Source organism: Silurus aristotelis (genome assembly GCF_946808225.1).
Source record: "Silurus aristotelis genome assembly, chromosome: 18".
NCBI lineage: Eukaryota > Metazoa > Chordata > Actinopteri > Siluriformes > Siluridae > Silurus > Silurus aristotelis.
In genome coordinates, this window is record NC_139591.1 from 1,864,629 (window position 1) to 1,889,114 (window position 24,486).

General features: G+C 37.9%; 1 protein-coding gene across 2 annotated transcripts; it reads left to right on the forward strand.

The window, feature by feature from the left end:
• Window positions 1–188: 188 nt before the first annotated feature.
• On the forward strand, window positions 189–23,839 carry musk (muscle, skeletal, receptor tyrosine kinase). Of its 2 annotated transcripts, XM_083567959.1 has the most exons (17): window positions 189–513; window positions 4,118–4,244; window positions 4,337–4,488; window positions 5,234–5,361; window positions 5,456–5,597; window positions 6,774–6,898; window positions 10,756–10,915; window positions 11,866–11,872; window positions 13,295–13,558; window positions 14,325–14,497; window positions 14,933–14,956; window positions 15,440–15,528; window positions 17,911–18,070; window positions 18,914–19,097; window positions 19,357–19,551; window positions 22,064–22,212; window positions 22,656–23,839. In XM_083567959.1, the coding sequence occupies exons 1-17, from the start codon at window positions 435–437 to the stop codon at window positions 23,339–23,341; spliced, it is 2,844 nt and encodes a 947-aa protein (XP_083424085.1). In that variant the 5' UTR covers window positions 189–434; the 3' UTR covers window positions 23,342–23,839. The 2 variants fall into 2 exon arrangements, with proteins under 2 accessions (XP_083424085.1, XP_083424084.1); XM_083567958.1 differs by lacking the exons at window positions 189–513; window positions 4,118–4,244; window positions 4,337–4,488; ... (2 more) ...; window positions 6,774–6,898; window positions 10,756–10,915 and having other exon boundaries at window positions 11,035–11,872; window positions 19,360–19,551.
• Window positions 23,840–24,486: the final 647 nt, after the last annotated feature.

Here is a 24,486-nt window from a genome sequence, read left to right on the forward strand (position 1 = left end):
CTTTTAAAACCAGCCATGATTTTATCTGATCCCATTATTTTCCTCATAACCGTTCTAACACTGAAGCTGGCGAGATGTAAATACCAGCACAGAATGCACAGACACACTATATGTACAGTATGTAAGGTGTTAAGTATGCGTTATGTAACCGAGCATAGTTATCTGGCCTTTTCCTCAGGCATCGTTCTTCGTCTCCACGGGTTCCGTGAGGTTCCTCTGAGCGCTGAGCTCCTCATATCTCTGCATGGATATCAAGCAGCTGCTGCTGTCCATCCCCTTCAGTAAACCATACATGCAGAGCAGTGACAGACAGAGAGTGTGGCCGAGCCTCATACACACTCATGCACACACTCACTGTGGAAAACTGTCTTTACCAAAGACAAACTGCAGAGATTTGAACAACGGAGGAGTTTTTGAGCAGTTTTGCTTTAAAAATGAAGCTTCTTGAGAACATTCCAGCGCTGCTGATATTCCTGCTGTGGCATCTCAGCCTGATTAACAGCGTACAGAGAGGTGGGTCAATGTGCATTGTGCTTCAGCTGAAATCCTCAGGGACGAACTTATCTTGAGTGAATTTGCCTACACTGTTCTTGTTGCTGTTCTGTTTAACAATTTATGTGTTAAAAGTCTCTGAATACCAACACTGAAGCTATAAAATAACTGTAACGGAGTGAGAAAGATCTCATGAGATCGCCTCGGCATTTGCACCTTAATATAAGTCTGCTACTGTGGACATCATAATTTCATGACTATGAATAACATCTAGTGGAACCTAATAACAGCTAAAAGCAATTACAAAACGAGTGAGCTTACATTTAATCCCTTTTACATGTTTACTGTCAAGTATTTACATAACTGAAATATTCACCAAAATAGCTTCAGAAAATGGCTGCAGAATAACAGGATTTCAATTGCTTCATTTCAGATTTTTGAGAAATATGTCAAACTCCTTGATATGAAATGTATCACATAGTGAAATCACGCTGAAAAAGGCTGAAATCCTGCATTTCTGTTGATATATTTACCGAGTTACAATAGTTTGACTTTCGATACGACAAAATTGTACAAATACGTTAGGTTTGGCGAGGCAGAGATAGATAGATAGATAGATAGATAGATAGATAGATAGATAGATAGATAGATAGATAGATAGATAGATAGATAGATAGATAGATAGATAGATAGATAGATAGATAGATAGATAGATAGCAAATATATATGTACACTGTATATATGGATGATATATAGATATGAGGATAATCTGGGATATACAATTAATTATTTACAGGATGATTAAATAGAATACTAATATATACAGAATACACACACACACACACACACACACACACACACACACACACACACACACACACACACACATATATATATATATATATATATATATATATATATATATATATATATATATATATATATATATATATATACTGTATAGTTTATACAGTACAGTACTGTAAATTGCTCTGTTTTGCTAAATGTACTGTAATTGCTTCATTTTTTTAACAAAGTTCCATATACTACCCCATACTGATCACCATTCTTTAAGACTCCTTGGTAGGCTAATCCATTTCTTGACTGATATTTTCAAGTTACCATGGGATCAACAGAAGTCATTTCCACTGTCCAAGTCGAGGACTGAATGAAGTTTTGATGTTCTTACAAGTATTTAAATTAAGAATATGCATTAATTTGTCTTTAAGGCTGTGGTTCTCAAAACAGGGTTCATGAATCAGTTAGAAACGGTACCTTAGTCTAAAACCGTTTGAGAACCCGTGCTCCAAGGAACCTCCCATTAACATTCGCCTATTGTGCATTTAGAAAGTTATTAATGCACATCTGATAAGGTCAAGACTATGCTGCATAAATCTTCACGGGAGAGGTGTTTGGTAGGAGTATAACAAATGAGCTTCTGAATACTCAACAAACAATTTATGTGCAATTGACAAACTGCTCTGAAGGAAGGTATGATGGACATGCCATAAATTTGGGCGCTGATATAATAAAAAATACCTGCAGTAAAACCATCACCTGAATGGAAAACAAATGAATAAATGATTGCTCATCACCTTTATAGCAAAGGGCATCTATGTTGGCCAGAGTAAAAGAACAACTAGTACACAACAGGCCAAAAACAGAAATGATGATGTGAATGATGGACAAAGCATTGTCTGAGATCAGGGTTGGATTCTGGCCTGTACTTGTATTCCAGTTGGCATGGTGCTAAATAAGTTTGAGAAGGCCTGGTGCATAGACAGAACAAGTCTTTGGCTGATGTTCTTCTAAAGTTCAGGAGCAGTGTAAGGAAGAGGTGACATATCCGCTGATTCTCACGTCAGGAACTGCCAGGTTGTGTTCCCGAGGATCGAGACGGAGCAGTCAGCCAGTGTTAAGATTTCCACATGAGAAAGCTGAGTGGAGAATGAGCACAGTTTGCAGAGTCATGGTGTAAATTACTGAGTCGCTGGCTGAACCTTTTCGGGGGATTGACCTACATGCTGTGCAGGGACTCGAACTGGATGAAATAAATTGACCAGAAGGAAAGTGAACTTGCATGTTAGGTCATGTAATATTAGCTGCACTAAAATTTGGATGGTTGGGTTGTGGATGTAAACGTCAGCCACTTGCTTATGCTGAACTAAATAAAGATGAATCATTTTTATTAATTCCATATTGGTTTCAGCTGATTCTTGATGGAGCCGATTCCTACTGATGCTCACTGATTCATTATGCAGTCATTTTGATTTCCTTTGATTCCGAGTCATTTGGATTCTTGATTGACTCCTGATTTACAATGATCTCAGTTGATTTCTCAAGGAGTGATTTTTTACTGCTGATTCAACTCAAGGAGTCATTTTTACTGCTGATTCAACTCAAGGAGTCGTTTTCAATTGCACGCTGGAGTCGTATTGATTACATTCGATTCTCAGTAGAGTCATATTGATTCTTGATCGATTCACGCTCTACCTTGATTCCGATTTATAATGATCTGAATAGATTTTTGAAGGATTCGTCTTTACTCCTGATGGAGTCATTTTAACTCCATGCTGGACTCTTCTACATGTTCATATATATTTGCGAGACGGAAGCTGCTAAAACCGACATGGATATGACATGACAGGTTCTACCAGGAAACAACTGGCTTGTTCCATTATCTTTCTTAATGAGTCTCCTGCTGCTGTCTCTATTTTCATTCTAGAAAAACATCGACTGACTCTGGAAATAGCTTGACCATCACATGCTTGATGTCATACATTCCTAGTCTCTGGTGAAAATGTTTAGTGTATGACAACTTCAAGGTTCTATGTCCCTTCATACCTTCATCCTGACAAGTTAATATATAGACTACAGTTTTCAAAATAATACGCAAAACAGAAGATAGCATGTGGTACCACGGTTTGTTCTTCTGAGAAAACAATTCCTCGTATTTTTAGCTGGTACTGATTTCACCGTGCTCTTGTTAGAGTTAACATCCTGGATTAAGAATGCTGAATCAGCGAACTTTCCAGAGTTCCATTTTAAGATGCTTAAAGTGATAAAAAAATGAAAAAAAAAAAAAAAAAAATTTTTTTAAAGTGTAGAACTCAACAGATGAATCATGGCAGAAATCCTCCCTGTTCCCAAAAACAATATGGTTCCTGTTTAACTTTATTTATGCAAGATAAAGCCAAAGTGACGCTAATTGTGCTATGTCCACGTTGAAGTTATCAGCATGCTCTTTTTTATTCCCATGAGAGGCCATATTGAGGTTATTAGTCTTTAGAGTTGCAAAGATCCGCAGTCAGAATGTAAACTATGTTGTTTTCAAAGTTTTATTTCACAACGGCCATCGTAACTGCTGTAGCTATTTACTGTCATATTTCTTGTAAATGTGTCCTCCCTGTACAGCTTGATTGATGAGGAACTAAACAAGCTTTGATTCACTGGCTGCTTAGGTTTCGCCACTGTGCATGACTCACTTGAGATCTATTGCCTTTCATGACCCAGATCTACTAAGGCTAAATAGATGGAAAAATGCTATTTCTGCACTTTACGATGCTAATTAATCTCTCTCCATCCATCTCTTTTTTGTTTGTCTCTTTCTGTCTTTCTCGCTCAGCCCCAAAAATCATCACCTCATTAGAGACAGTTGATGCCTCACTGGATCACAATGCTACTTTTATATGCGAGGTCGACTCGTACCCTGTAGCAGATATAACATGGATGCGTAATAATTACCCCATACGGTAAGTAACTGCACTACGTAACTCAAAAATAAATTCGCCATCACTTCTTCAAAGAGTTCAGCATCTAAAAATTGTTTTTTTTTTGATCACAGGCACTACGACTCCCGATATATCATTAAAGAAAATGGCCAAATGTTGATCATTCCCAATGTGAAGGAATCAGACAGTGGAGAATATTGTTGCACCTCTGATAATGGAATTGGAGAACCAGCAAAAAGCTGTGGGGCTTTGCAGCTGAAGATGGGTATGTTTTCTACTCTTTATAATTGTTTCCTATATCTGTTACATAACCAGACACCTGATGCTCTTCTGCTATTAACATCAAAAAAAGGTGACCTTTTGAGGAGCGCTCTGGTACTTTTACGCCGTGCCCCAACTCTCTTTGTTTAACTATTAATTTGCTTTACGGCACTTATTCTGAAAGTGGATTGCTCTCTCTCTCTCTCTTTTTTTTTTTTTTTTTTTTTTTACAAAATATAACATTATTTTATCTAATTCATGCAGAATCATATTAAGTTGCATCTTGACTGTACATAAATGAACAGTGAAAATGGTTTTGATTTTATTTAAATATTAATGAAAATACACACTATAGTGCCAAAAGTATTGGGTCACCTGGTCATAAGTATATGGTATGAGATGTTTGAGTCTGGCATCCCACATTTAGTACCAATTTACTCTTCTAATTCCCTCCACTCTTCTGGGTAGATGTTCCACTATTGTGTGCCTCCAGCTTTGTGGTAACAGTTTGGCAGGAAAGATCAGGTGTCCCTATACTTTTGTCCTAATAGAATGCATTGTATTTTCAAATCCAAAACCAGTCATGGTTTTTTTTTTTTTTTTTTTTTTTTTTTACAACCTTATAACCACTTTACCTACGTAAAGCTGATTTGGAGACTATGTCCAAAAAAAGGACATTTTTATGTGCTATACAAATAAAAAATCATTTGATTGAATTAAATAAAATAAAAAATTGTTGTACTTTTCAGAGCCTCAGATTAAGAGACATCCAACAAATGTGACGTTACTATTGGAGTCCAAAGCCGTGTTGCCATGTGTAACATTAGGATATCCCAAGCCAGACATCTCTTGGATTAAAGGTGGTGATTTGATTAAGGTAAGTTTGTGCTTTTTGTACATGTCCAGTGATATGATGAAAAAGAAAAAAAAATCTGTGTCTATTTCACCTGTTGGGATTTCATTTGCCTTAGGTTGATAACCGAATATCAGTTTTGGATTTTGGTTCTTTAAAAATTCACAACATCAGGAAAGAGGATGCAGGACAATACCGCTGTGTGGCTCAGAACAGTTTTGGGATTGCCTATTCAAAACCGGCTACTATTGAAGTACAAGGTAATATGATGTTTAAAGTCATTTCAAGTACTCCATACTTATGTGTCTATTCAGGAACACTTTATAATAAAGTGTACAAACGATCATTTATTAATGACAAACCTAATGCTGTATTAATGATGCACTAATCGTTAGCACTTCAAAAAATAATGAAGCTTGTACAGCCTCTGAGTGATACTATATGAAAATCCATTAATAATGGTAATATACTGTCTGGCCAATAAAAAAAATCACTACCTGGATTTAACTAAGCAAATAGGTAAGAAGCTTCCATTTCATAATTACTGCAGAAATTTATATTTTCAGCTTCAAGTTATTGAAGCCTAACAGTCAGTTTCTCATTTCTTTGGTCATGGAAAAGATATTACTCTGTTTCAGAAGGGTCCAATTATTAATCTACATTGTGCAACAACAGTAGGCTATGTAAGACCATTTCCCGCACACAAATTGCAAAGGGAACTCAAAGGATTAAGAGTAAATAGTTTATCAACTTATCAATAAGGCCCATCAGGAAATTTGCTAGGTAGCATAAAGATTGCACTCTGGAGCAACACAAGAAGGAAATAAACTCTGATGAGTCCAGATTTACCCTGCTCCAAGGTAAGAAGAGAGATGGATGAAGTGATGCACCCATCATAGTAAGTGGTGGGGGCAGTGTTATGATCTGGGGTTGCTCTAGTTGGTCAGATCTAGAACAGATGACCAGGTTTTTTCATCAACGGATTTTTTTCCCTTTCTGATGACACATATATCTCTGAAATTTGATTAAATTGGCAAAAACTAGGGCTTTTTTTTTTGGCCAGGATGTGTTGTGAAGTATAAACATTGTGTTAATTAACACATTGTTTTATGATGCCCGCTTAAAAAGTTAATTTTAGTTTCTGAAAATTGGAAACAGAATAATTGAACCCAGATTTTAGGTTATAATGCAACGCGTGTTTGCTTGAAACCATCATTGAAAAACTTGGAAGGAACTTAGTAGGATGATAAAGTTTAAATATTAACATTATTGATAGAATCCACAGTGGCTGTTAATTGAAGTTAATGTATGGGGTCATTATTTTGCTAAGGATTAGTGCAGCCATTTATATTCTATTTGCTTATTTGTTAACAGTTTAGTAGTGTTTTGTCTTTCTTTCTTTTACCCTTTTTAATGATGTCTATGCATTTTCTCAGCTCCTGCTAAAATACTTAAAATTCCCAAAGAGAGGAAAGTGCAGATTGGAAGTGAAGTGGCCTTGGAGTGCAATGCGACTGGAAACCCTGTTCCTTCTATCACTTGGCTGGAAAATGGGAATACAGTAAGCTTGCTTTCCATTATATTACTTCTTATCTTATTTTTGTGCCTTGTGAGACCAGTAGGCTTCATCGTCTTTGTTCAAGCTCAGGAGAACAAACTAATTGCAATTTAATTGCAGTCATTTGACCGGGGCTTTCAACAAAGTACAGCAAACTGCCTGACTTTTATTTCCCAACTGTAATGTCCACATTTAGGCCAACAGGGGGCCTTGGGGGTCTCGCATTCTCCAGTCGATATGTGAATTAACACCATTCCAGCTACATTAATGACTTAAAGACACTATTGTGAGATCACTGATAAAAACAGAATGGCTAATAAAAAACAACACGATAAAACCTGAGATCATTAGGGAGACCTTCGAGAATAAAGTATATTAGACCAGAACATGAACACAATTGCAGCTGTGCGGTTTCTCATTAGTGCCGAAAGATGGTAGAGCGGGTAACACTTTTGGAATGAAGACACTTTCTGGAACGTAATTGGATTTGATCCAGATGATGCTTTTGGGAAATTTGTGTTCATCTCATACAGCTACTGCACAGATGAACAAAAGCGCAGTAGCTCAGAGGAGTAAAAACGTGTCTCAGACAGCAGGGTCTCAGAATATCAAGATTAGGGATGGAAAGATTCAGCGATTCGCACGGGTGCATCGGCAGAAAAGTTAACGATGTGATGCTTCGGTTTAAAAAAGTGTGCATTGAAAACAAGTTGCCAGTTGTATCATAATGCCTCATTTTTAACATATTTGCATCGGTAACAAAGATTTATTTTTATATAATTATTGATAAATGTGCAATACTTGTATTATTTAGAAATTGACCAATAAATTGATATGTAGATCGATTTCTCCTCGTTCTGACACATCACAACACTACGGAGACCGAGGATTGTCCTGAGAGTCACATAGAATACAGATTAACATGGCAGAGGTAGAGCTGTAACTTCCTGGAGACAGAACTGAAAAAGAACGTCTGGTTTTCTTTCTTTTTTTTTTTTTTTTGTACTACGCATTGAGATGCGAATCGCATCGGCCTCAGTTATGGAGATGCACAACCCTAATGGAGATGCGAACTTCTCAACCATATGGGCAGTGAAGGTTACATAGACGTAAAGCAGTAACTATAAGGAATTCCGAATCACACCAGATGTGACATACGATACAATCTGACACCAGAGATATACATATACAATCAGAAATCATTCTATGTTAAACAACACATTTTTATTAGTCTTATATAATAATAATAAATAATACTAGCATTCAAATCCCTCTGAATAATAGAGTATATTGATGTACAGCCAGTACTTTAGTCAGAGTTGCTGCTGGGAAATGGTAGCTAGCTTGCTGTTCTTTACTAATTACCTACTCCCATAAAGACTGCATGTATTGACTCAGCTTTTGCATTAACTTCGGAAAAGATGACTAGTCTTTTTTTTTTTTTATACTGGTCTAGTAAAAATCAATAGTCTTGAAAGCTTACAGGAGTAAACCATAGTGTTTACAGGATATGAGCTAATACCTTTGACTTTCTCTTTGGTACTCTGGATTCCTCATTCAGTCCTGGTCTATTTACACTTCCCATTCTGCAGGATATTCTCTAAGGCATTAAGATTAAGAGTACCTTAATATTAGAGAGGACTTGTAAGGACTGCTGTTGAAGCTGCTTGCATTTTTCTTTGTATCAAGAGCAGCTTGTAGGACGTGTTGACATGATTTACAATCCCTCTATCTAACTGTTATGATGTAAAAGACTTTTTCGGTCTTGATAAGGAGCTGTGCAGACGGGTTGTTTAAAGATGAGGGTATAGTCGGAGGCTTTATGTCAGTGTGCTTTCTTGGCATCGTCGCCCTGCCATGGTTTTGTGTTACCAAACATGACCTCGTCCTTTCTTTATTTACGACTGGAGTTCTCATCATTTTTATCTGCCTTCCTTTCCCACAGTAAAATAGAACAGCAATTTTCAAACCCACTGACGAATACATTCATCAAAACCAGGCGTATATTATCCGAGTCTTGTCCTGTGCGTATTAAGAGCTTGCTGTGGGCCGGATTTAAGGAATACAGCAACACGTGCTTTAGATGGTTTTTTTTATTATTTTTTTTTTTTTATGTCTTTCTTGATATGGAATTTGGAACTAATCATTTAGCAATACTTAAATATAATTACATGTAATTATCTATGTATTATGTACATACAGTAAATAAAACTTATCAATTTACCAATTAATATTAAGTTCCTTCCAAGTTGTTAAATAAAAATAATACTTAATAAAAAATGATGTGTCTAATAAGAAAATAATTTATTAATATAGGAAATATGCATAAGTATGCAGCATTATAATAATATTAATAATTATAATAATAAATATTATTAGCATTATTTTAGATAGCACCTTTAAAAGTGACATCTCAAGGTGCTCTCCAAGCTTAAAAATAGGAAATAAAAATAAAATCAGGTAAAAAAAAATTATTTTTTTTAAATACATTACAAATAAATAAATAAATCAATTAAACAATTCTGAATCCTTCTGAACAACCTGCAATTTTTTTGACAACCTGCAAGATGTTCAAACCCAACAAGCAAAGTGTTCTACAGATCTGGAATATAACAATGTATCCATGAACTAAGATCAGTACACTAAATATTATTTATAATATATATATATATATCTCAGATAGAAGCTGAGGGACTCACAGTCTTCTGCCTGTAGAAGCATCTACAGAATATTTACAGTATTACGGGTGTTTAAAATTACCCCCATGTAGACAGGGCAAATCATTAATTTCCTCTAGCCGGATGAAGTGGTTCTAAAAACAGCTCTGTGAACAAGTGTCAAATATAGAAGTATGAGTAAAACTCAAAACTGTCACACAAGCTCACAATGTTCTCCTAAGGTCAGCAGATTTAATTGGCTAAATGACTGAGGGTGTGTAGTAACTGATTGAAGGTGTGATGTAATAAACTATGTATTGGACATTATCTCGATAATATGAAGATACAATATTTGCTTTATTATTATTAGTATGCTAAGATTTTTATGTAAATGAATTATGGAACATTTGTATTAACTGTCATCTTATATATAATAAAGTATGGTCAAGAATTAATATTTGAAGGCCATTGTTCCTTATAATGGTTTGTACGTTTATCCCTAATGAGGGAGTCACTTTGTGACTGTGGCAGGAAGAATCTCCCTGAGACTTTGTAAGAAAGAAACCATAAAAGGAACCAGACTCAAAACCCATCCTCAAATGGGTAGAACCGAATGTCCATTCCTTACAGTTCCATCATTGTTGAGGTCTTCTGTTCAGTTCTGTTTAAATGCAGAACTGTTCATGCAAACTGTGGTCCTGAGCCAATGTAGTAGACTGTTTATATTAATTACAGTCCAAATCCATCCTCATCGTTCTTTAGTTGCTCAGAAACTAAGAGGCCCAGACTTGAACCTACATGACAATAACGATGTACACAGACGAAGATCAATAAATACATGGTTTGCCATGGTTCCAAGTTTGGAATGCAAGAAGTTTTCTTCTCAAATCCCAGACCTCACCCCAACTGAACACCTTTGGTAGGAACTGGAATGCCAGCATGCCTCAGGCCTCGTCTCTCACCATCAGTGCCTGGTCTCTAATGCTTTAGCAGCTGAATGAGCACAATTCCCCACAGTCATTCTTCAAAATCTTTTCCAGAAGAATTGAGGTTATTATAACAGTAAAATTGGGGACTACGTTTGGAATGCGATGTTAAACAAGCACATTTATGCACATATGGCTTCCATAGACTTTATGCCACATACTGTATGTAGTGTGAAATATTGCGTTATTGTTTGTGTTGTTATTTATCTTCCTGCAGATCACAGGGGCATCGGTAGAGGAGACGTTGGTTGGGGAGGTGATCGTCTCTACCCTGCGTGTGGTGGTGAATAAACCGGCCCTTTACACATGCCAGGCCACCAATCAACACAGTGGAGGAGCCAATACTGTCAAAGCCACAGCCAAAATCACTGTCTCAGGTGGGATTATTTTTAACACTTATCATCAAACAAACATGCAGTCACATTCTGGTCTTAACAAACAGAGATTTATGTCGTTTTCATCTTAAATCAGTCTGCATTTAAATGATAAGGCATGTGCTCTGGGTCTTTTGAGTTACTACTAAATAATAGACAAGCTACATTTACATTTAGGGCTTTTGGCAGACACCCTTAATCATATTAATTTACAATAATCTCATTTATACAACAGTTGAGGGCTTTTCAGACTAGGGGAAGGGGAAGTGGTTAAAAGATTGGACAATCTTGGATCCAGATATCCATGCTCTTTTTTTTTTTTTTTTTTTTAATTAGACTGTAAGATCGCTAGATTCTTATTATGCTGCTAGTTTGTAAACTCAATTGTTTATTTGTTTTCAGCTGGATTTGAGGTTGTGTGTGTTTTTATTTACCAAGGGAGGTTTATTGCAGTCAGGCCTTATTTGTTAGCATAGCTGTCCTTTGAAGACACTGACATCCCAGCAGGTGAACCTGTCACCCCCGGATATATTCATGATGCTAGTGTGCTGTGAAGTGAAGACACAGGAATGTAAAAAAAAAAAGAAAAAGAAAACTGGTCAGGGATTACTTGTGATTTATGATATTGTGTTTGTGTGCTTTTCTTTAAGAGAAAAACAAGCTAGAAAATAATTATTTGGAATTCACTAACGCTGCTCTACTGAGTATAAACCCCCCATTAGCCCATCCAGACCGTCAAAGTTCACACCTGCTCTTTCCTCCAGGCCACACACACACACACACACACACACACACATTCACACACATTTTGTGGGCCAAGCACATCATAAGCATGGTCTGGGTTACAGAGTGTCTGCATTATTCTTTGCCATGGCCAAGAAACTGCTTAACTTTTCCTTTCTTCTTCGGTGTCATCCTGCCTCTGGTTTCTGGATCCTGTGATTTTCCCATAGAATGGAGGTAAGAATCTATACACACTACAAACACTGTGGTTGTATCGAATTCAAATGTTCTTGGCTTGAACTGTCTGTCAGTGTGGAACACTAAACTTCGCATGCAATACATTCACCATGGGAAAATGTGATGTTGGCCTTCTGCTGCATATACCTTGCTGAATTGGAGTGAATATCTATTAGTCCTAATTAAGCTTTAGTCCTTCTAAAGCTTTTGTTGGATCCTCACACAGTCTGGTGCAGTTAGTTTTGGATCTGGTTGAGATTCTGATCTGTGATAATGATAATAAAGCAAAAAATTCCATCCAATTAGAGAAAATATTATAATAATAATAATACAAAAATCCAACATTCCTTTGCATGAAGTCTGATAGCTGGATAATGTATTTTATATGAGTAGGTGGTTTGCTACTGGAAAAATCGGAGCATATGGGCTGGATAAGAGTTGATGGACATAACATACACTGTACATGAGCAGCCTGTAAAGTATTATGCTAACCCACGCGTACCACATGTTCTGAATTAAACGTGAACTGAAAGCTCAGATTGGACATCTGGCCATAATTAGAGGAACGTTAAATGAAGTAAAGTGTATCTTGGGCTTTGTTCTCGGATGTGTAGAGAGGTTTGCTGAAGAAAATAGTCCTGTTTGTTCAAAGTTTATATCAAACTGGTAAATCATGTAGAATTAGGATCATGAAATAATGGCATATATTATAGTATATATTATTTGTATACACACACTATATACCCTGTATGTGCTTTTTGAACATCCCATTTCACATTTTATCCCAATTTGCTGTGTCCTTCACAATTCTAGGAGGATGTTTCACTAGATTTTGGAGTTTGCTTGTGGAGATTTGTGTGAGAGTCATTCAGCCATAGTCAGGTCCTGGTGTAGGTGAGAAGGTGAGGAGGCCTGGAGTGCAGTCAGCATTTATATTAATCCCAAAGGTGTTTAGGAGGGTTGAGGTCAGTGCGCTATAGCAGGAGATTTTCCAACCCATGGAAAGCATTTCTTTATAAAGCTAGCTTTGCGCAGGGGGCATTGTCATGCTAGAACAGGTTTGGGTCTCCTAGTTCAAGCGAAGTTAAACATAACTTGTGGAAGAACCACATATACAGTAGCTGGAAAAGTCAGATGTTCCAAAATTTTTGGGCAATATGGTGTAAGTACATTAAGTATATTTAAAAAGATATAAATAAACAAATCTGAATTTCGTTATGGTGATGTTTCTTGTGAAGAGAGGTTTATTTATCATTTCTTAAAGGAGTCTACAGTGCTTTTTAATCTATCAGAGGTAAAACTGTAACTTGTCTTCAGGACGGAGGTGTTTGCATTTTGTGGTTTCTCATAAACACCTAAAGCCAATCAGAATTAAACACTGGAATCTGTTACATTGCTCACCGTGTCCTTCTCATTCCCCAGGTTGTACAAAGGTAGTGCTGGTTACTGTAGTATGTACCGGGGAGAAGTGTGTCGTGGGCTGCTAGGACGTTCAGCGCTTGTCTTCTTTAATTCGTCTCTGCCGGAGCCTGAGCAGGCGCAGGAGTTCCTGGTGCGTGGAGGCTTGGCTGAGCTGGAGGGAACAAGCCCACTGTGCTTGCCTGCTGCTCGCTCACTGCTCTGCCATGCTGCCTTCCAGGACTGCAGCCCATCAGGCCTCGGTCCTGCACCCAAACCTGTCTGCAGGTACACCACTGAATCACTCTGATTTTTATTATTGCTCTCTGCAAATCTGTCAAATCCATGAGGCACTCCAAAAACCTATAACTAACACCAATGAGAACACGTTCTGGCCCAAGGACTGAGGCCTAAGGACTCATTTCAACTCACAGCCAGTCCCAGTCAACTTGGGTGACCACATTTCTGGAAACCAGTTCTTTTTTTTTTTTTTGTGAAAAAAAAACAAAGAACCTAATGAAGGACACATGCTGCCTGTGAACTTTTTTCTGTATTTACAGAACAAGTTCTGAGTGCACGCAACATGACCTGAATCTGACAAAGACGTCGACAGTCAATTAATTCACAGCTAAAAGGCATGTTCTGTACATGGATCAGTGACTGCAAGAAAATATATAGACACATTTAGAAAGACGAAAAGACAAAAGTTGGTGCAATCAGAAGTCAAACTAAGGTCAATAAGATAGAAACAGAATCAGAAAGGGTTATATTGCCAAGTATATTGCACACTTTCAAGACTCCGGTACTGAACTGACCCTCATAATTATCTCGATCACTACTTTATTCCAAGTGCCGTGAAGAGCTTACGTAGGTGTGATGGAGCTATTTTATCATCGTTTTATACTGAAAGGTCTGTTTGGCTCTTATCTGCTCTCGCAGTCACTAACAGGAACCATGAGCCTCATTTGGGAAATTCCCATGCCGTAAACGTAAGCCTTTTTTTCCCCACATCGCTCCAATGAAGTATGAATGTCATCTTCTAAATGTCTCATAGGGAGCACTGTCTGGCTGTGAGGGAGCTTTACTGCTATAAGGAATGGCACTCGATGGAGGAGAGGAATCATCGAGCATTCATTTCTCCAAGCCTGAGTCTCACTTTGCCAGACTGTGAAACTCTGCCCAGCCAGCAGTCAGATCCAGCGTCATGCACCGCCGTCCCTTTTGTAGGTAAGAAACTTTTCGTGTCTTACACATCTTGGAAGTTTTGAAGACAAAATAAAAACGCTATATATCATAGAAATTATGGTGTACAAATCCCAAACAAGTAAAGAACGCGGTCTGGTAGCTTCAGACGTGCTTTAGACTTCGGACAGCTTTAGACTCTGTATAAAGCAACACACTATGATTATGATGAAATCCATAGACTCATGTTAATGGTTTTAATGCTTGTCTCTGGCTTATTTTGTACCACTTCTATCTCACTGCATAATCTTGCATTTTCTACGCCAAAATCTGACTGAACACAGCAAATTTGTAATTTGATCACAGTGCACAATAATTGTAAAAAAAAAAAAAAAAAAAACATACTAAATATCATCTGTCATCATTACATTTTGTCATATGTGCTGATTATCTACAATTTTCTTTTTCTTTTCCCTACAGAGATGAAGAAAGACCAAATCACAAGTATGTATCGAATATGGGTTTTTACACACTTTAAGGCAACAAGTTTGTGGACACTTAAACGCCAATCCCAGTGGTGAACACGCCCACTTGACAATTATTTCCTGCATGCTCCTGGAGGGACTTTCTACCGGATTGTATAATGTGGCTGCAGGATTGTTTCCATTCAGCCACAAGAGCATTAGGGTGAGGGTAAGGGTGAGGAGCCCAGTTCTCAGTCTATCCCAAAGGTGTTTAGTGAGGTTGAGGTCAGGGCTTTGTTCAGGAGATTCAAGTTCTTCTACAATCCATCAACCTTGTCCTCATGGAGCTCGCTTTCTCCACAGGGGCATATATACACATTCAAATATGCACATATGGGTGTGATTGGCAGGTGTCTACAAACCTTTGGTCATATAGTGTATGCACTGTTTTCTGGTAAAACAGAGAAAAAAAAAAAGACATAACATTTATAATTAAAGTAATAATTGGCTTTTTCTCAATCAGCAACATGCTACGAGGATAGCGGAAGGTTTTATCAAGGTTCTCACAGTGTCACAGCGTCTGGTATTCCCTGCCAGCGATGGGACCAGCAGGTAATTATTATTATTTTTTTTTACCTTAATTGAGTCCATTGAGGAGCTGGGACGCAGGATAACATTATAATTGTCTGTGAAAACCAAACAACTGTCAGGGAGCTCTGTTATTCAGAACCAGCACTGACACATCCAGAGCTCAGTGAGAAAACGCCAGAGAAAAGAGCAGAGTGACGAATAACAAATACTACGTCATACGTCTGGAGGTGACTTTGTTGAAAGGTCTTGGCGTGTGTTTGCATGCCGAGGAGGCATCCTGATGATTCTCACCACCCCGGTGTTTATTGTAAACTCTATTTCCTGTGAGAAAGATCAAATCCGTTTACACTGTGCTACATTATTGATTATTTTGAAAGTACATTCTCAATTTTCACCAAGGTTTCCATGGTTAAAGGTTGATTGATGAAGCATGAAGGCTAGCTGGAAAAGTTTTATTACATGCTAACCAGGCCAGCAATGCAGCTACATAGCTAGCATTAATGCTCAGTGTTGTGAGGATATAATACTGCACTCTAATACTGAAATCATATTTACCATTAAGCAATGCATGTTAGTTTACTAGGAGTTAACTAGCCATCTAACCATGAGAGACAGCTAATGCTATCGACAGTCAAACGCAGTACAGTATAAAACAACTCCATTTATCTGGAGTTATCCTGATTATGCTAAACAGATGTCTGCTATCCTGATGTAGACTCAGTCTAAGGTTCAGACATGCAGACGAACATCACTTCTCTCACCTTTTTTGGAAGCACTCTATAGTTAACAGCATGGTGTAATCAGAATAGTAGAAATTCAGGAGAACATGGCAGATATACTCCCTTGCCATTAGACTATAGACAGTATAATGTTTAATTTCAAACCTTTTTACTAATTTAAAATCGAAAATTCAGGTTAACTTTAATATAATACCAAAGTTATTAAAAGTTTTCTTTATCTATGTAGACATAGATTTTTTATAGTGCCATCTAAAAATGCTTTCAAAGCATAAAAGAAATAAAAAAAAATAAAGATATGAAAAAATATATATATATTATTATGTAATAACATTCATAAGAAAAATAATAATGAGAAAAATTAAATGTCATCACAGAATTAATTTAACTCCTATATTCTGTAAAGCTGCTTTGAGACAATGTCCGTTGTGAAAAGCGCTAAAGAGATAATCTTGACTTGACTAGAATAAATCACAAAAATAAGAAATCACATAAAATCTATCCTGAAAATGTATTTTTTAAGAGCAGAGGAATGGAGGAACGGAGATCTCTCCTTAGAGTGTAGACAGTTAAATGTTGAGTCAAATAATAAGGTACCGTATCATGGAAGCTTTATTGGTTAGCGTTACAATTTTAAAATCAATCCGGAATCTGACAGGAAGCCAATACAAAACTCCAGAGAACTCCTAGAGAGATATGCTCACCAGACCTGGTCTTAGTCAGAATCCTGCATCTGAATTTTAGGACATCCTGTAATTTATTTAATGTAGATTTTGAAACTCCAACAAGCAAAGCATTACAGTAAATTTTCAGCAATGATAACATGGGGCGGAGTCTTGCATATGTACGTGAACTGCAAAACTTTAGAAGAGGTTTATTTTTATTCATACTATCCCGGGTCACAAAGTCTCTTCTGAGTCTAGTTCTTTTAATAGTTTCTTCTTGATGTCGTATCAGAGAGCTTTTCTTCATCACAGTCGCCTCTGGCTTACTTTTAATTGATTAGCTTATTAATTTAAAACTGCTTTATGCATTTCTGTTAAGCTGCATTGTTAAATGCTGCAATGTTAAAGGCATTACACGAGGTGGTATTAAAAACTTTCAAGACTAGATTTGTAACAGATAGTAGCACAAGGCAGCATGCACAGTCACAGGGAGCACCGGCCTTCATAAGTTAGTGTGTTAAAAAGACATAGTCCTGTGTAACTGGTGCTGTTCTGACCACGTGTGCAATCTGAGCTCCTCACACGTAAGATACAACATGATCTCACTTCCGCACTCAACCTAATCAGCAGATTTGGCATCTGCGGACTTCGCCATCTTCCTAAAGATGAAGATCTAGTTCAAAGGTCGCCATTTTGACACCATTGCGGAAATCCGGTGCGAATTACAAAAGGCGATTGACACACTTAGAAAGGCAGACTTCCAGGACACGTCTCAGAGGAACGCTGGGAGGGCTGTATTGCTGTGCAACGTAGATAAATAAAGTTCTTTCTTGTAAACGGAGCTCATCTCCAAACCTTTTTATACCACCTCATACAAATACAAGCAGAATTATTACAAATTACTACTAAACACCAAATCAAACATGAACATTAACTACAAACAACTCAACAATCAGAATTTCAACACCTCCAGCATTTATGATTTTTACTCTTCTTGCCAGGATCCTCATCCTCACAGGCTGTCTGTGGACGTGATCCCTGAGCTGAAGAATGCTGAGAACTTCTGCCGCAATCCTGGAGGGGAGAGTGACCGGCCATGGTGCTACTCCACCAACCCCAGTATACGCTGGGAGTACTGCCTGGTGCCCAAATGTGTCGAAGGTACACACAGGCTTTATTACCAATATTCAAGAGTATTTCTTTACTATTTTTTGGTTTCTGATTTGGTTTTCCTCTTTAAAAGGATAGTAAGTCTTTAAGGAAAGTTTATTTTTACACCATATTGTCTGAGATCTGTAATTTCTAACAATGGATATTGTAGCAAAGCAGCTTGACGTAAATAAATAGATTACGAAAATAAATTTTAGCAGCATAAATGAGTCCCCATATGCTTATCCCTAATAAACCTAGAGAGGAACCAGACTCAAACCAGATCATATCCTCATCTGAGTGACACCAAATGTCCATTCATTACAGTTCCATCATTGCTGAGGTTATTAACTGTTCACTGTTAATGGTAATTGATACACTAAGGCATTCTAGCAAACCTACACAGACACTAATCACAGTCCAAATCCATCTCCATGGTTCCATAGTTTAACCCTCCACCTTACGCTGTTCTTGTGGAACCATCCTCAGCAAATGACCTCCAAATAAAGACGAACTTAAATCGGATTGTTACTGTTTTTAGTCACTTGTTCATAACTGAAAGGAAGCAATACATTTACAAGATTACAACATTTGAACTTTTAGAAAGGAATTAAACATATAAACACAAGACTGGTACATGGTAGATTAGAGATAATGTGGCACCAGGGTGTAATATGTAGGAAAAATAGTGTAACTATGTAATAGACTACTACATAACATGCCAAATCAAATTTCTGAATATCTCATAACTCTTATTCGATTAAACTGTACTCCTCCTGAAGGATAAAACATGTCCTAATTATCCAGACTTTTATTTTTTTTAATATTATTTTTATGTTTTTGATTATTTCCCAGTCGTTACCAGCGTGAAAGTGCTGCCTGCTCCCAACCTAGCCTCTCCAAACCCCATACCCGTGTCCACTGGCTACTACATGAGTGTAATCATATTCATCATGGCCGGATTTGCAGGTGTAGCTTTTTTCACCATCATTCTGCTCATGTGTCTCAAGAGAAGAAAAAGGTGGAAGCGTCGAAAAAGGTTTGTGTAAGAAGTAACAATGCACCTGAGACTATGGGGGAAAATGGATGTCAATTAAATTATTTATTATTGTTATAGCATGCATTTCTGTTTCTTTTTTCTTTTTGATTTCTAATATCCAAGGTCTCTTTTGCAATTGTGGAAAAAATAAAAAACATAATGACCAGTTAAAACAAGAGCGATGTTTATCTCTTCATGTGAAGCCAGCATGCAGAATGTGTCTAGCCCTCTCAGTGTGTGTTGTGTTGTGTATTCTCAGTAGGGCCATGGAGGTGCCAACTCTCACCGCTCTTTCCTCTGAGCTGTTGTTGGACAGACTGCACCCAAACCCCATGTATCAGCGCCTTCCTCTGCTGCTCAACTCCAAACTCCTGACGCTCGAGTACCCACGGAACAACATCGAATACGTGCGCGACATCGGAGAAGGAGCCTTCGGGCGAGTGTTTCAGGCAAGGTGAGAAGGAAAAAGCCGTGCCAAGCAATGCCTAGTGGTACAGCTACAAAAAAAAACACATGTCTGCTGACCCAGATTAGAAGAAGGATTGTGTGTCAGTTTTTTTACTGATTTAATTTTGTACATCAAATCACAGACCATGTATGCGAAAAAGTTATCAAATATTTGACAGATAAATTCAGATGTCATAGTTGTTGTTGCTGTAGTTGTCCTTTGGCTGCTCTCGTTAGCGCCCGCCTCAGTGGATCATCGGTCTGCATATTTGGTTTGGCACAGATTTTACGCCGGATGCTCTTCCTGACGCAACCCTCCCATTTTATCCGGGCTTGGGACCAGCACTGAGAGTGCACTGGCTTGTGAATCCCCCACTGGATGGGTTGGTTCCCTGCCCACGAATCAAACCTTGGGCTGCAGGGCTGAGAGCACGGGATTCTTACCTGTAAACCACCAGGGAACAAATTCACATAGGACCTTATTAAGGTTCCTATATATATATATATATATATATATATATATACATATATATATATATATATATATATACATACAGACTTTAAAAAGCACCACTGCAAAAACGGCTACAGAATAAATAATTATTTTGAATTTAATACCAAAGTGTTTTTTTCCCCTTTACTAAGCTCTTGCCTCTGTTCAAATCGAGTATGATGAATAACCTTGCATGTCAAAAGTTATCCTGTGTGGACATGACATATAAACACACATGCAGTACATCAACTGGTGTTTGCATAATCCGCGGCCATGTAATCCGCCTGCAATAGGATAGTATGCGGTGGGTTCGTGTAGACTCCTGGGAACTGCAGTGTGGGGTGTCAAACTCACACAGTTCACTCCTGAAATAGATACGGCGATGAGGCTATCATCAGGCATCATATGGGCACTGATGTGAAACTTCCCTGCAGACTTTATCGTGCCAGTAGGCACTGCTTAGAGCACTATTTATAGAGGCGCTGCTGGTATTTACCTTCTCCAAGAAGACTGGAGCACAGGAAGTGCTCCTTTTAATGGCATGCTAAGTCCGTGCCTGAATGGCTGCCATTATGACCCAGCAGTGGAGAAATAGGGCTTTTATGTTTCCATCTTACTCTATGACGATCGGACTCTGGATATGGTTTAATTGGTTTAGATAGAGCACACTGTCAAACTAGGAAGCAAAAAGTGCCTGCTGTTTATCATGAAGCTGAAGCCGTGTTTAGCATTACGGTCCGTGCTGGGTATGCTAACATTCAATGAAGCTCTGGGTGTAGTTGAAGTTAAATATTTTGGATTGAAAAGTGTGCTGCAGCTCAGGTACTTGGCCTGCATAGTAATTTAGATTTGTTGTGATAAAAACTCTCGATGGTGATAATTGGGTTATGGATTAAATTGGGTTCATTGCATGGATTCTCATGTCAGTGTTTTTTTTTTTTTTCTTTTGTTAAACAAAAAAACACCAATATTACAGCTGATTTAGTGACCATTTTCCCTGGATAGTGTGGCTGATTTAGGTGGTCAACTGAACCCAAATAGACAGCACAATTTGTCTAAATAACAGATAATCAATGCTACAAAAAAAAAAATAAAGCCCTGTAGCCCTTTGACTAGGATTCGAACTCACAACCTTTAACCATTGTGCCACTACTGCATTATGGGGAAGATCTGGGGGCATTTTGCTTTAGCTTTGGTGCTATTGATTCATTTTTTAATTTGTTGCATCATTTAAAAACCAAAGCATCATTTGGAGGTTCCTTACATTGGTGTTTTGATGATATGCAGCTAAAGGTCTTGTCTTACACATCCATTCATGAATCTTCCAATCAGCACTGATGCAACATTTTTAAATAGTAATAATGAATCAAATGTGGCTCAGTTAAAAAAAAATTGACTGTCAATTCTACAGACTAACAAAAGGGTTGCGAATAAAATGCGGTAAAATTGTAAAAACAAACAACTGAAACATTTTTTTATAGTACTGTAATATTGTATAATCTTCAAAAAAGGTCACTTAATCCAATTCATTTGCTTATCTGGTTTAAAAAAGAAAAAGAAAAACAGTAAACTGAGGTTTTTTGGGTTTTATTAACAGTATTTATATGATAACCAATATTTTTGAGCTTGTGCAGTTTGCTACAGATGCGGTTTGCGAGTTCTGACTAGTGCGCGCTCTGTCCATCCAATCAAAGGACGTGAAAATGCTGATGCGATTGGTTGCCTTCTAGGGGGCCTTGATGTGGCCAAATCGCAGTCTGATTGGTTAAAGCAACAGCTTCGAGTAATGTAGAGTTTAAGCTTAAAAGCCCACTGGTGCTGACTCTGAAATCTTCTGATTGGATAGAAACTCCAACCTACATTTTTACTCGTTTGTGCTGCTCCTGATGGTCCGCCACTGAAAGATACAAGCAAACAATAATAGAGAGACTCTAAGAACGCTCTGTAACCTTTTAGTAGTTAGTGTCTTGATTAGAGCAATAAGGACTGTATGTATTTCTAACCGAGTGTGCTACTTGTTTTGTAGAGCTCCTGGGCTGTTACCCCATGAAGCTTTTACCATGGTGGCTGTTAAGATGCTAAAAGAAGAAGCCTCGGCTGACATGCAGAACGACTTCCAGAGAGAGGCAGCTCTCATGGCAGAATTTGATCATCCCAACATTGTCCGGCTACTAGGTATGTGTGCTGTCTCTGTTATTATCTTTACAATACAAAAAACTATGTTATTCTAGCAAGACTGATGGAATTCACAGTGAACTTCTAGTGACTTCTAGTGAACTTGTCATACTTACCATGGTTTATTTGTTATAAAACATTTGAAGTATTATCTGGGATGTGGATTTTGGCTTTCTTAAGCATGCGGTTGTCTAATCAGTATTTGTTTAAATGACCTCGTGTTGTTATCATGTCCTTGCTTAAAAAACAAAAAATGACAATAGGTAAATAAATTGTCACTGATATCCTGCTGCTGGCCTCAACCCTTGCTGCTGGCCTCAACCCTTGGTGCTGAGCAAGATCTCAAAAATGCGTTGGAGAAATGTCCCATGCCTAACAAGGATACTTTCTTTTTGCAGGCATCAACTACAGAACTGTGGTTTAATTTTGTTGTCTGTTTTTAGGGGTCTGTGCTGTTGGGAAGCCCTTGTGTCTGATGTTTGAATACATGGCACATGGGGATCTAAACGAGTACCTGCGGCGATGTTCTCCAGTCCAGCAGCGCCCTCTGAGCCAGGGAAGTCTGACGTGGCCTAGTTCCCAGTCTTCTGAGCCTGATCCGTGTCCACTCAGCTGCCTGGATCAGCTTTCAATTTCCAAGCAGGTGACAGCAGGCATGGCTTACCTGTCTGAGCTTAAATTCGTTCATCGGGACTTAGCTACGCGGAACTGCCTCGTAGGCGGGAACCTGGTGGTGAAAATCGCAGACTTCGGCCTGTCGAGGAACATCTACGCGGCTGATTACTACAAGGCAAATGAAAACGATGCCATTCCTATTCGCTGGATGCCACCTGAGTCTATCTTCTATAACCGCTACACCACCGAGTCAGATGTCTGGGCGTATGGAGTGGTGCTCTGGGAGATCTTTTCACATGGTATGCAGCCTTACTACGGCATGGCACACGAGGAGGTGATATACTATGTCAGGGATGGCCACGTGCTGCCGTGCCCAGAACAGTGTCCGCTGGAGCTTTATAACCTGATGCGTTTATGCTGGAGCACACACCCGAGCGACAGACCCAGCTTTGCTAGCATTCACCGCATTCTGGAGAGGATGCATAACCAGATGCTTCACTCTGACATGAACTGAAAGATGATCTAAGGAATCGACAGCACAGAAAGCTAAAAAAAAAAAACAATCGTATTCATTGAGGAACAAAGTAGTCTGTAAATATTTTAGGCTGAATCTTTGGTCTAGTGAACTCAATAAGTGAATTCAGCCATGCGTAAACAGTCCAGATAGTTCTGAAGTTGAATCTAATGGAGACAGTAGGGTCCAAATTCCTGAGTCCACTATCAATAACTGGTATGAACAACTAATCCAATTTGTTTCTCAGTGCATTTTTTTTTTTTTTTTTGTAATTCCAAATGGTGGCACAGTCATCTGTATTTTTATCTCATAGGTCCAGGATCTTGAAGATGGTCCTAAGATGCAAATCATCTCTGCTTGTTCTTCAATTTACTTCCCACAAAGAAAATAAATAATAAATGCACTGCCTATGCTAAATTGGCCCAATGTATAAATGTAGTGCTGTATACATTTTTGTGTTTTCAAAAAATGAAATTTTTTATTATTTTTTTTGCATGCAAAACAATTATTATTATTTTTTTATCTTTATTTTAGGTGGGGTTTTTTTGCCAAACCTTTTTTTTTAATCTATGCCATTGCATTGATTTTATTCAAATTGTTTTGGTGGGGGGTTTTTTTGCAACATTTTCGGTAAATTTTCTAAAACATTCTGGAAACTTTCCATGGGAATTTAATCTGGGGGGCTTTAAGAAATATTTGGAATCTTTCCAGGAATTTATGGGAATTTCGCCAGCACCAGCAAAATCCCACTTGAGCAAGTCCTTTAACTGCTCAGTTATAATATAAATGAGAAAATTGTAAGTCTCTGGATAAAAATCTGCCGAATGCCATAAATGCAAATATACAAAATCTGTATTATGGGGTGCCGTAGATCTTCGCACTGTGATTTATGTTTATAAACCTCACGTTTTTAAAAAGCGTTAGAGTTAAATAATGAAATAATAATAATAAATAATGAAACAAAACTCTTCACTTGGTAGTGAACTCAGATTTTTGGACTCCACTGTAGGTCATTGTGATACTATTGGAATTTGCAGAGAAAGTGGTGCAATACCAGTGTCTGGACATTATACTTGTCAGCTAGTCAAGAAACTAGTCATAGCTTAAGCATGTTGTCTTAGAAGTGAAGGATATTTTCACTGAAC